At 43.2% G+C, this 12,578-nt stretch overlaps 2 protein-coding genes across 4 annotated transcripts in view; both read right to left on the bottom strand.

Moving 5' to 3' along the window:
- Window positions 1–12,578, bottom strand: part of WFDC8 (WAP four-disulfide core domain 8) — a 123,555-nt gene that overhangs the window by 21,225 nt on the left and 89,752 nt on the right. The window contains exons 1-2 of one of the 3 annotated variants that reach the window (XM_082361819.1): window positions 626–2,062; window positions 94–239 (exon numbers count right to left, since the gene is read on the bottom strand). The exons of 1 other annotated variant lie outside the window; for it this stretch is intronic. In XM_082361819.1, the coding sequence (XP_082217945.1) occupies window positions 94–159 (66 nt within the window). In that variant the 5' untranslated portion in view covers window positions 160–239; window positions 626–2,062. Of the gene's footprint in view, window positions 1–93; window positions 240–625; window positions 2,063–12,578 lie in introns of those variants that run through there. One more of the 3 variants, XM_082361820.1, reaches the window with a different exon arrangement.
- Window positions 4,057–6,856, bottom strand: WFDC9 (WAP four-disulfide core domain 9; the record flags this gene model as incomplete). The annotated part of the gene is made up of 2 exons (XM_082362338.1): window positions 4,057–5,795; window positions 6,766–6,856. The coding sequence occupies 2 exons, from the start codon at window positions 6,854–6,856 to the stop codon at window positions 5,602–5,604; spliced, it is 285 nt and encodes a 94-aa protein (XP_082218464.1). The 3' UTR covers window positions 4,057–5,601.

The raw sequence follows: 12,578 nt of genomic DNA, 5'->3' as shown, positions 1-12,578 counted from the left end.
GTCACAGCTTTTTTGTCAAGGAATTAAAGCCGATAACATAATAGCTTAGGGAAGAGGGTTGGCAGAGACATTGGCCTGGACCCACTCCCCTACCCAGAGCTGAAGCAAGAGGATGACCCTACTGGAGGTCATGGCACGTTCTTGCAAAGCCTCCCACATATCCTCCGACTCTCACTGGTGCTTTGTGGGCTCAACAGTGGACAGGATGTTGTTGATTTTGTGATCCGGACTGCTGCTCACTGGAAGAGAGAAGGGGTAGGTACTCAGTAGTCACACAATCCAGAGAAACATGTTTCTATTAAACGTTAACAGATCCTCCCAAACCCTAGGGGCAGAGATGTGTTCTATGGTGTAGGGAAGGCTCACACAAGGCTTCTCCTGGGATATTTTAAGTCAACCACGAGCAAGGAGACATAAATGTCGGACCTCCTGAAGTTTGGATAAATCAGGTAGACGCATAGGTGGACAGTGGGGACTCAGATGGATGAAGAGACAGGGGTGCCCAGGTTGCATTGCACATTGGAACTGGAGATGCCGAGTCTCCTGCTGTCCATCTCCCCACCACTTGGGAGCCCACAGTCTTTGAGAACCAAATGGCAAGGAAAAGGTGCCTCTTAGATCCTACCGTTTTCCTTGAGAAGCATGCAGACATCTCCACAGAAGGCCCTCCAGCAGTGACGACCAGTCTGACACTGTGCGAAACTTGCAGTTGGTGGCACACTGCTCATTAGTGGGAATCTTGTTGCAGGGCTTCAGTTTCAGCTTTGGTTCAACTTAGAAGGAGTACATGAGCACTGACTCCCAGAAAAAGAGTTTCTCTCACTCTTAGCAGCCCCTCCAAGAACCCAGGACCCACTCCATTGATTTCTCTTCTTCCTCTCCCTGCCCAAGGATCTAGGTGGGCTTTTTGGTGCCTGGTGTCAAGATCCTGCTCCCACTCCCGCCCCCAACAAACCCAGCCACCGTGAAGTCACCCCCATGGAATTTAAACTCACAGAGCCTAGGGACTTCCTTGGTGGCGCAGTGGTTAAGACTCTGCGCTCCCAATGCAGGGGGCCTGGGTTCAATCCCTGGTCAGGGAACTAGATCCCAAATGCATGTCACAGCTAAGAGTTGGCATGCCACAACTAAGAAGCCCACGTGCCACAACTAAGAAGCCTGCCTGTCGCACTTAATACACGGCGCAACCAAATAAATAAATAAATAAAATAAACTCACAGAGCCTGGGTCCTGAAACCCAAGTCTCAGAACAAAGAGTCGCAAGAGATCTTCTAGTGCCCCACTCTCATTTCACAGAGTGGGAGGAACAGAGACCCAGAACAGGGACGGAACCTGCCTTGGAGCTCCACTGTTCCACCTCTGGCGGAAATGGCCCACAAACCTAGACCTAGTTCTTTCCCAGAAACACTTTTTCTTTTTTTTTTTGGCCGCCCCCGCACAGCTATGCAGGATCTGACCAGGGATGGAATCTGCGCCCCCTACAGTGGAAGCGCAGAGTCCTAACCACTGGACTGCCAGGGAAGTCCCCCTTCCCTAGAAACCTTTATCACTAGTTACCTACTATTCTCCCCTCAATTTTACTATTTCAATTTTTTTACACTAGCGGTTCCAAATTTCTCTTCATCGAGCATGTGTTTTATTTCTCCTCTCCATACCCAATGTTCTGAAATATTCAGGTCCGTAAACAGGGCATATTTCAAGAAATAATTAATAGTCCTTTTCCAGTGTGCCACTCATCCTTGGAACTCCTGAGAATATAAACTCCTGGTAGCTCAAGCTAAGCTCTGGACTTTATGGAGGTTTTCACTGTTAAGTGTCCTCCCGACAAAAACACCATCTACACACATTTTAAAAAAAAATGTGTTATTTGTAGCAACAGGAGACCCTCAAGCTTGAGAACTAAACACTCAGCTTCCCTCAGGTATTTTGGCTTTAAAAAAGAGCCAATGCTTTTATCCACACCAGCCCCTGGTTCTTCTCTGCAATTGGACTGAGAAAGGTCCTTTTGTTCCCTACTCACTCTTCATTTTGAAGCCCAGCCAGAATACCTACTATAAGATGGAAATTCAAGGGAAGAATCCACTCTTTCTTTCCAGCTTCCTGAAACTGGCAGTATTGCTACGTAGGGGAGCGTCAGCAACTGGAGACCCAACCACTTCATAATGTTGATCTTGGACATCTGAAGGTGACTCTGGCAGGAGACCCAGAATTTTGGCCAGGTTCTGCAGGGAGTAGAGAAGGGTTCCAGAGTGGGGAGTTGGGAGATCATGTGACTGGGGTCTCACTGCCCCATCTGTTTCTACCTCTTCTCCTTTTTTGTCCACCATTCCCGGGCTGGGCATTGACATCTCATGAAGTACTTTCCTTCTCTTATACTTTATACTTCTCTCATTGCAGAAATGAATTCTTTGTAACTTTATCATTTTTCATTTTAGCAATTTGAAAAACACAGAAAAGTATGAAGAAAAGTAATGAAGTGTTATCAGTTATCCATTAACTAGATATAGATAGATACTAGGGTCATTTATCTTTCATAAAAGAGAGCTGTAAACTTCCAAATTTTAAAAATTGTAATCCAATGATAAACCATAATGGAAAAGAATATTTAAAAAAAGAATGTATAACCGAATCGCTTTGCTGTACAGCAGTAATTAATACAACATTGTAAAACAACTATACTTCAGTTTTTAAAAATTTAGTTCATTAATTCCAAAAAAAACTTGTACCTATTTATTATATAAATATTTTACTGACAAAAACCACGTTCTAGTTTCATGGTAAGAGGGCTTGATGGAAAAAAAAGGAATTACAGAAATAATGACTGAAATAACTGAAATAATGATTAATATTTCAAAAATGTGACACCAAATGCCATTTTTATTATTAAGGCCTTGGAGTCTTTTTCTCAAATTTTAAGGCATAGTCTATTCCATTTTCCTCTAGTTTTACTATGCTTTGAGTTTTCTTACTCTGATTTAACTTTTTAATCTGCCTGAATTTTATATTAATTGAGGGGAATATCTGATATCTTGCTCAGTCCTTGTGGGTCATGAGGTGACCTTGAAAATGGAAGCCTCACATCAAGGACAGTGGACCAGAAAGAGCCTGGATATGCTATGGCTTTGTGGTGCTATCAGACTTGTTCTGGATACCTAAATCCTGAATCTTGTGCATGAAAAGCAACTAACCTCTCTTATTTAAGCCACCATTTTCTTTGTTGTCGCTGTTACATGTAGTTGAAACTAATCCAAACTGATATACCAGCCGAACTATACATTAAGATAAGGGTAGAATGAAGGCATGAAATGTCAAATTTTTTAAATTTACTTTATTTAGTTAGTTCTCAATTACCCTCTCTCAGGAAGCCCCTATAGGGTATATATTACCAAAATGAGGTTGTAAGAAAGAGAGAGAGGTGGGGTTTGGAAACAGGATCTTTAATCCAGGAGAAAGTAAAACACTACTATAATGGTGAAGGGAAATCCCCAGTGGCACTCCATAGTGGGGAGCCTGGAGCCCCACTCCTGAAGGATGTTTACCTGAGCCCCTGAGCCATTGTCCCTTTTCATTATTCTGAGCTCTAAGGCACTAACCAGTGTTCTACTAGGACTTAGTCTCTTGCCTGGCCTTGGGCTTTGCACATTCCTGAGCCTTTCTTCAGGCTGTAAATTGATAGGCATGACTCAGCTATCAACTTAGACTTAGACTGACTCATCCATCTAAGTGAGAATATCTTGTCCTCTGGATCAGGAAGAGGCACAAGCCTGGATATATAGTAGGTACCCCTCATCCAGGAGAAGTTGTATTTTTTAAATGATCTTCAAGATACTGATGACAAATGGTAGAAATTCAGATATAATTCGGGGAAACAATATGGGCAGGAAAGCCTGCCTTGTATTACCTGAAATCTCAGGATATGAGTAATATTACCCAGGTAAAACTGACAGGCAGACAAAACTGACCCGGCAGAAATAAGAGGATACTAGGTTTGGCAGAAGGAGGAATCATTCTGGAAGCTCTGAGTACCCGCCTTGAGGTCAGGAACTCTTTCCGTAATGACAGTAGATGCCAGCTTCTTACCAGCAGGTGCTTGTTCCATGGGACAGAGTGATGTGGAGGCCAGGGTCCTGGGTCTTACTTAAGGAGTCTGGCTTTGCATAAATAGGCAGGTCAGAGACTGCCGTGTGTTCACCAAACCCCCTTTCCTGTTCTTACTGGACATAAAACTAGACTATATTTCTTAGTCTTCTTTGCAAATAGGTGGGACCATATGACTACATTATGGCAAATAGAATGTGGAGAGAAATAGTAAACCCCACTTCTATGCCTGGCCCTTCTGTATGAGCCTCTGTGCTACCTTTCCTCTCCCAGCTACTGGCTGGATGCAGAAGAGGTCCTAGGAGACAGTGGAGCTATAGATGGGAGGAGCCAGGGTCCTTGAATCATGACATGGGTGGCTGTTCACTGATCACCCTCAGGGAAATGTATTGTGAATAAGGATAAACTTTTACCGTGTTAACCCCATGAGATTTTTATAAATCTCTGTATTTTTGCTACAGCCATGAGCATACCTGACTAATACATTGTTCTAACTGGAAGGCAGAGTTGGGTGCCTGTGCCCGTGATGGGATGGGAAAAACTTTGGAGGCTCTTAGGGATTATAATGAAAGAAATGAAGTTACAAGGATGAAATACCAAAAAATACAGAGCCCTCAGGTTGGTGGATCAGTTTATTTGGCAAAGACTTGAGCCTTGTCAGGATAGAGAGGTCAAGGAGAGAACAAAGAGGTCCTGAGCTGGAGCGAGTGGGTATCCCGACAGAGAACAAGGCAGCCCTCTTCTTGACCACACAGTCAACCTCCAGCCCACACTAGTCGGGGGTCAGCTAGAATCTAGGGTTTTAGCATGAATTTAAAGGGTTCTCTGGAAGAGAAAAGTTAAGTGGTTAAAAAAGTCAGGGAACCCTGGGGGACATACACTCCCAAACTTAATAGCACCCTTAGCCACAGTTAATGGGAACAGGAATTCTTCCTGTCAGATCAGGAGTTACCCACTTGTTTTTTGTTTTTTGGTTTTTTTTGCCACACAATGCAGCTTGTGGAATCTTTGTTCCCCGACCAGGGATTGAACCCAGGCCCTCAGCAGTGAGAGCACGGAGTCCTAACCACTAGACCACCAGAGAATTCCCAGGAGTTACCCACTTTTAATCAATTTCTCTCAAGAGATTTGCCAATTGAGCAGACAGGTAGAGACTGGGTCTTCTTGGGCTTGGCTGAGATAAGGGGCCAGTGGAGAGGCCAGACTAAGGAGGCAATAATTGGGACCTTGGACAAAGAAGGGATGAACAAACTGATGGGTGATGTTTGGGGGGGAATTGAATGAGAGTGAAAAGAAATGTGGAGGTTCCCATGCTGGTATCTTGGTTTAATTTACAGTGAGTGGCAGCTTAGGCGTGGAGGCAGGAGGGTGTTGCCTTATGCTGCCTATTTCTGTGACCAGGATTGAGGTGACTATGTCTTCTGTTCCAGGCCATAGCTTCTGAACGAGGGTGAGGAGCAGTGAGGAAGCATCCCCAGGCCCAACCTTCCCACCCCAAACAACTCACTCATTGTCCAAGCAGATGTCGCCACAGTAGGTCCAGCAGCATGTATGATTCGGAAAGGAGCATCCCCTTGCTTTAGTGCACCTTTTTAAACAATACGTTAGTGATGGAGGCTGTACCCAGCACTGGTCAATATCTCTTAGTTCAGCTGGAATTGAGACGGTAGAATTTGGCAGTGTCCATCCACCCACAACTTAGAGAAGAGACCCTTCTCAAGCTTAAAAAGCCCTGAGCTCTAAGCAACAAAGTATTTTTCTGCTTTTGAGGAGAATCCCTTCTGTGAATTCCAGCCAGTGGCTTTTTTACAGAAGACCATCCTGACATGACATGACTTCCCTCTTTCCACATGTTCCCACAGCATTGCAGGCCTTTGGGTTCTCTCTAAGTTCCCTAAAGATGGGACCTAGGACAACCCCATCACAGATGACACCACCTCACCAAGTCCATTCCCATATAACTTTAGATTTCAGGGTCTGTAATATTTTCTAGTTCCAATTGCCATACCCAATTTTCAGATTGGAAAACTGAGCCAGGGGAGAATAGGAACCTACTTTTTCCTCTTTCTATTCACTTCCCTGATGATACCACCTAAGCACTCAGCCTCTCCCCAAATGCCACATCTTTCACTGGCCCATAATCCTCCCTTGAGGTCACTTCATTATCCCATTTTCTTATCGTATGACCCCCAAACTTTCACTCATAAGGACCCCTTATTTGTCTTTTCCATTTTTTCATATTCTAAAAGATTCTTCCCCTCAAACTAAACAACTGTGCTAAATATTATCCTTTTGGTATTCATCAAAGGCTCACTCAGATCAGGCACAGAGATTCTGAAAATATGGGCTCAGAGGGAAGTTCTGTGTTGGTGTTTCCTCTACCCAAGGTGGTCTGACATTGGCAAATATTGTTTCCTGCTAGCTTATGGAATGTGGGCAAAAGCTACATTCCCTCTCGATGTACCCACTATTGCTTTCAGAACTGGGAGAGGAAGCTTGAAACGATGCCAGATTGGGAACATTCAACCTAATCTTTCTTGGATGTCTCCGCTTAAAAGAAGTTTCTGGTCCTTTAAAGGGTGATCCTAGAAAGGTAGGCCCTGAATCGGTTGTGGCAGACATCCCAGGCCTGGGCACAGCACCTTCCTCCCTTGCCCCATCACCTACAGAAAGGTTTGTGCTTGAGGCCTCCCAGCACGGGCAGAAGCATCACAACCTCACAGGTGAGCATGATGAGGAGGAGAGCCCAGAGCTTCATGGTAGTTGCTGCGTGTGTTTGGGTTAAGTTTTGGCAGAAGACAGGTCTTTTCTCGATGCTGCTAAAAGTAGAGAAGGAATTAAGGGGAATAGGGTAGGAAAGAAAGAGAAAGTGCTAGTGAATACTGTGTTATTCTTTCTCCTACTTTCTCTTTCCACCCACTGGCACCTACCTATATAGCAAGCTAGCCATTGGCTTCCCCGGGCTTCTTCCCCATCTCACATTATGTACCCCTTCCTTTACAAAGCTATTTCTTTTAAAAACACATTGGTTTTTTTTCTGATCAAAAAGCAATAAATCTTCAGGTTGTATCATTTTTTAAATACAAAGAGGAAATGAATAAGCATTAATAATTCCACCACCCAGAGATAACTGTATACATGTATACTTTCATGTTGTAGTCATTATTTTTATGAAATTGGAAGAGTAGAACACATGAAGTGTCCTGATTTGCTAATTAAGAACATAGGTAACAGGATGATATAATGGAAGTTTTAGTTGAGACCTTAAGACAGAGTGGATGAGATAGATTACTCAGCAGGACTTGAGAAAAATTGCTAACCAAACTTAAACTTAAAAACAAAACTTTCACACAACATTGTGAAGCAACTATACTCCAACAAAATTTAATAAAATTTTTTAAAAAGTAAAAATTAAAAAAAAATTTTTAATAAACTTTCCTCTACATAGATGATCCCAAGTTGAAGGAGTTATAAGAGAGGATTTTGAAGGAGATGTTATTAGTCAAAAGCTTTGCCAAGGAAAGTAGAGATACTGCCTTCTAATTCCAAGTTGGGAGAATATGCTCTGTGGATACTACTCAGAGCTTACGGTGTGTCCCCAAAAGTTTGCAGGGACACCATAGACTTGTGTTCGAGTCCTGACTAAAGACTCTGAAGGGTGGGGAATTTGGCTAACGTGACCTGTAGTAGCAGAGAAGAGGGCTACAGTTTGGGAAGTATCTGAATTGTAAATGGCCTGATGCCATTTTGTGTCTCCAATGAACCCTTGAAATCTCCCATGAAAGAGGACCAGGGGACTTCCCTGGCGGTCCAGTGGTTAAGACTCCACTTTTCCACTGCAGAGGGCCTGGGTTCGATCCCTTGTTGGGGAACTAAGATCCCACATGCCGCACAGTGTGGCCAAATAAAATAAAATAAAATAAAATATTAGAAGAAGAAGAAGAAGAAAAGAAAAATGGGGAAAACATTTCTTAAAGGAAGAAAGAAGGGAAGGAGGGAGGGAGGGAGGAAAGAGAAAGAAAGAAAGAAAGGGAGGAAGGGAGGAAGAAAGAAAGAGAGGAAGGGAGGAAGGGGGAAAGAAAGGAGACCAGAAGTACAACGCCAGCCTGTGATCACATCTATTGCGTAAGAACTCCCACTCTCTCTTATTGGTGCTTCCTCCCTCTACCACCCAGGAGCCAGAAATTTTTTAAGCCAGTTGGAGGTGAAGGAACAGAATCACAAAGAGCTCAAGAGAAAAATGTTGGCCACATTCTCTTCCATAACTGGAGCCTCTGAGAAAAAGGAGGGTCCACAGTTCTAAACAATTTATGAAGTTGTGGCTAATTTCACGGGCCTGCACATTTTAATTATTAGGTTGAGAAGATGTTTTGTGACTGAAGTCACAGAAGTTGTGGGGACCTACCTAAGTTTTCCTGAAGAAGCAAGGAAATAACTAGCTATCCTGAATAATGTCTAACAGAACAAGGGAGACCAAAAAAAATATGATCACATTACACAAGTCATGCCAACAATCCAATGATAAATATTATGATCATTCCCCATATCATGAAGACCCAAATATTTCCAATTTATTTTTGTTATATAAATGTCCTGATGAACCTCCTTCCAGCTAAAGCTTTGTCACATAGATTATTATTTTTTTTAGTGTGGGTCAATAGAAAACGATTGCTGGGCAAAAGATGTTGTCCGTTTCAGGCTTTGAATAATTGCTGCCCCGTTTTCTCACTAAGGGTTGGGTTGTATTTCCACCAACAAGACATCAAATGTATGTGTCTCTACCTCCTGTCTTTGAGGCAAATTGGATTTAGGAAATTCAAGGAGAGACAAGAGTAAGAGAAGGAGATAAGAGTAAGAAAAGGAGAACAGCCCTTAAAAGGTAAAAGATCAGATGTTTGGGGGCTTCCACTCAGCTGCTTATATCTGCGCTCCAACCTTCTCCTTTTAGAACCCACATTCTTGCCAGCTTGCTTCAGCATGGCTTGGTGAAGGAGAATTGCTAAGTTCACCTACTGACTCATTGACCATTGGGCAATGTTTATACCGAAGGATACAACTTAATTGATGAAGCTCTAGGCCAAAGGAGAAATATCTTTGAACACATTGGGCTTCCAGAAATCCTGTAAATCACTCACATTTTTTGCACCGGAAAGCCAGCTAGCAGTAGTAGAAGTCCCAGTCCTTGAGCCTGGCTCAGAGTGTTATTCTGATCCTCTGAAGGCACCAGCACATAGCAAGACAGATGTGTAAGGCAGATGCTCTGTTATCCACTTACTGGCAGGGGTATGAGGTATGAGGTAACTGGGTGAAGATGCGCACGGATTGGGATGGGCCTCTGGATTCCTGACACCTGCCTTTTGCACACAGAAGGAGGAAGTCTGGCACCCAGTGACAGACACACAATAAATCCAAAGCCCTGTGTCCTATGAAGCTGTTTATTTGTATTCAGAAACCCCATTAGAGACCCAAGTTTTCCAGAGCTTTGAGATCTGTTCATTTAAAAGGCCTCACTCTTAGTCTGGTTTTCTGAGTTTCTCACTTGCCCCTAAAGGGTGTTCAGGATCCTGGAGATGCCCAATACCCTTCTTTGCACACCTCAGGTACACTAAATGATCCCAGGGAAGAAAAACATCATCCTGCCCAGGCTGAGTACCACTCACATACAGAGGTCTGGGTGAATTCTTTGGCCATCCTGAGATAGGGTGTATGATGATGAAAAGGTCGCTAGGCATCACAAGGACACAGACCTATTGGCCCCCTCCCCCAAATTCAGGATGCTGGGCTTTCCAGATGTTAAAGGAGAGAGTAGTGGATTTTGAGTCAGGAATGCTGGTATCTTGTTTAATCTCTGCCCCTTATTCCTATGGCACTTCAGACAGTTCCCGTCACCTCTCTCTCAATTTTCTTATTTGAATAACAGGGAATAATCCTCACCTCGCAGGAATAGTGTTGATGCCACCCGGGCAGGGAACTCATCCAAGCAAGCCACAAGTAAAAGCTCATGCCTCAAGACCCTTACTCCCACCTACCTCTGAAAGTGTCTGAGTTGAGTGTCTGTAGTAACGGGCTGACACCTTTTTATCTGGCCTCTTCCTACTGGGGGAGGTAGGGGCCTGTGGCGGCGGGGGGGGTGTTGTGGCCTGGAACAGGGGGCAGGAGAGGAGAAAAAGCAAGTTCAAAGGCTGAGAACTTAAAGGTGATTTTTTTGCGGCCAATCTTTCATTGCCACTCAGGAACATAGTGGTCATATCGCAGACTCTTTGATACTCACCCAACCAGAAGTCCTGGATTTTCTTTGATGTGAGCAATATCTCCTACTAAGCCAGGAGGAACACTGTGTACCTGGATTGCAGCTCTGGCCACCCCCAACAGACTCAAGTCTAGAGTCTTTATCTGATGCATCTGGGTTCATCCACAGGTAGTGAGTGGAGGAGAGTCTGTATGTCTGTTTTCCTTTGACTTGTGGGTGCTGTTTAATCCTTCTCTGTATTGATTGTCCTTTGCTGATTAAGGCACAACATCATCTCCCACCGAATGGCCTATGGCTTTTATTGGATAAATAGAGACTGAATAAGAAACACTTTAGAAATGATAGATGACCACTTTAGAAAAGATAGATTTGAAGTGATCAAATCTAGCACTGAGATCTTGGTCCAGGTTTGTGAGTTGAGGAGTGGGGAGATTTGTTCACAAATATCAGAGAAGTGCATTATATTGAGCACATGTACACATGATTTGGAGTTCATTAGAAAAAAGAGTCAAGTGGGCAAGGGCCAGGGACCCCCAAAGAATAGACCTCCTCCTCCCAAACCCTGTCTACTGGAATATTCTGTACAGTGATAGGAGATGTCCATATATGAGTGACTTTTCCCAGGATCTGTTGGGTGCATTGAGTGGTGTAAATACATGCCAAGATTCTGGGGATTTTGCTGAGGGTGAACCAGTACAGAGACAAAAGGCAGAATTTGGGCACCTGGATACAAAGGTGTGGGAGCCAACTGAAGGGAACTTTGATGGGGACTGCAAATGGTGCCAAACCTAAAATGCTTGGATTACAGGTTCCCAAGACATTGGTTTCTATGGCAGGAAAATGATGTTTCATGCAGGAGAATCACAGCCTCATGCTCTGTATCTAGCCCGGATATTGGGAATCCTTAATGGCCTGTTTAAGGAGTACAGTCTCTGACGAGTGCCAGGGAGGTTCTGCCCAGGATTCCTGCCACTCTTGGTTCTGGATCATGCACATGGGTTTGCAGAAAGCTGTGCAGAATTTAGAAAAACAGCTCTGTTGAGCTGTCTCTCTATGTGTGTGTGTGTATGTGTGTATACATACAAATATATGTATATGTATTTCTGAGGATATCCCTTTGGTTTCTGGGGATAGCTGTGTGTGTGCATGTGTGTGTGTGTGTGTGTGTGTGTGTGTGTGTGTGTGTGTATACACACAATATACACTTAAATTACCTACTTACTTTTTCACCCACAGATTCCACCACAAATTACTTTACTCTAAAAAACTCAAGGTTTCATGAATAAAATGTTCAACAGGATATTGTCTAGATAATCAGTAACTAGTATAATACAGATGTTTGACAATAGGCATTTTTTAACACTAAAGAAACAAGATACATTTTTTATTAAGAACTATGCTTTTAAAATCTTAACAAAGTAAAACAATCTTTGAGGATTTTTGATTACTAACAATTATATATTATTTTCAGTTATGAACAACAATTTCAGCATTAATATTTTAAATTCTCTTGAATTTTTTGAAGGATTTACCATACTGGTTATAAATAGTGTGCAGAATTTGCTTCCCTTCCTCATAGATACAGTGTGTATAGATTTTGATACTGAACAGGCATTTATTTTAAGTGAGGACAGTGCAATTATGAGAAACCACGTTTTGTGAAATAGTTATACGATTCATGGAGTGTGCACAAGATGGGTCACAAAAGGTGGGTGATTCAAAACGTGAGAAAACAAAAAATCGCGTATAGTAAATATGCAAAGAAACTAGAAAGCTAGTACAACAGGGCTCATGTTAATTTTAGGCAGTGAGATGACCACCTTTTTTAATATTCTTTTTCGCTTTTCCCTTTTCTATAAATTATTTTGTAATTAGAAAATAGAAATAGATTACATCTTTCAGCAAACAAAAATTCTGTTTGCAAAAGGAGAGGGTTAATGGGCTTCCCTGGTGGCGCAGTGGTTGAGAATCTGCCTGCCAATGCAGGGGACACGGGTTCGAGTCCTGGTCTGGGAAGATCCCACATGCCGTGGAGCAACTAGGCCCGTGAGCCACAACTACTGAGCCTGCACGTCTGGAGCCTGTGCCCTGCAACAAGAGAGGCCGCGACAGTGAGAGGCCCGCGCATCGCGATGAAGAGTGGCCCCCACTTGCCACAACTAGAGAAAGCCCTCGCACAGAAACGAAGACCCAACACAACCAAAAATAAATAAATAAATAAGCCTACACC

Source organism: Balaenoptera borealis (assembly GCF_965194805.1).
Source record: "Balaenoptera borealis genome assembly, chromosome: 16".
NCBI classification, from domain to species: Eukaryota; Metazoa; Chordata; class Mammalia; order Artiodactyla; family Balaenopteridae; genus Balaenoptera; species Balaenoptera borealis.
This window is presented reverse-complemented; position numbering and strand designations above follow the sequence as displayed.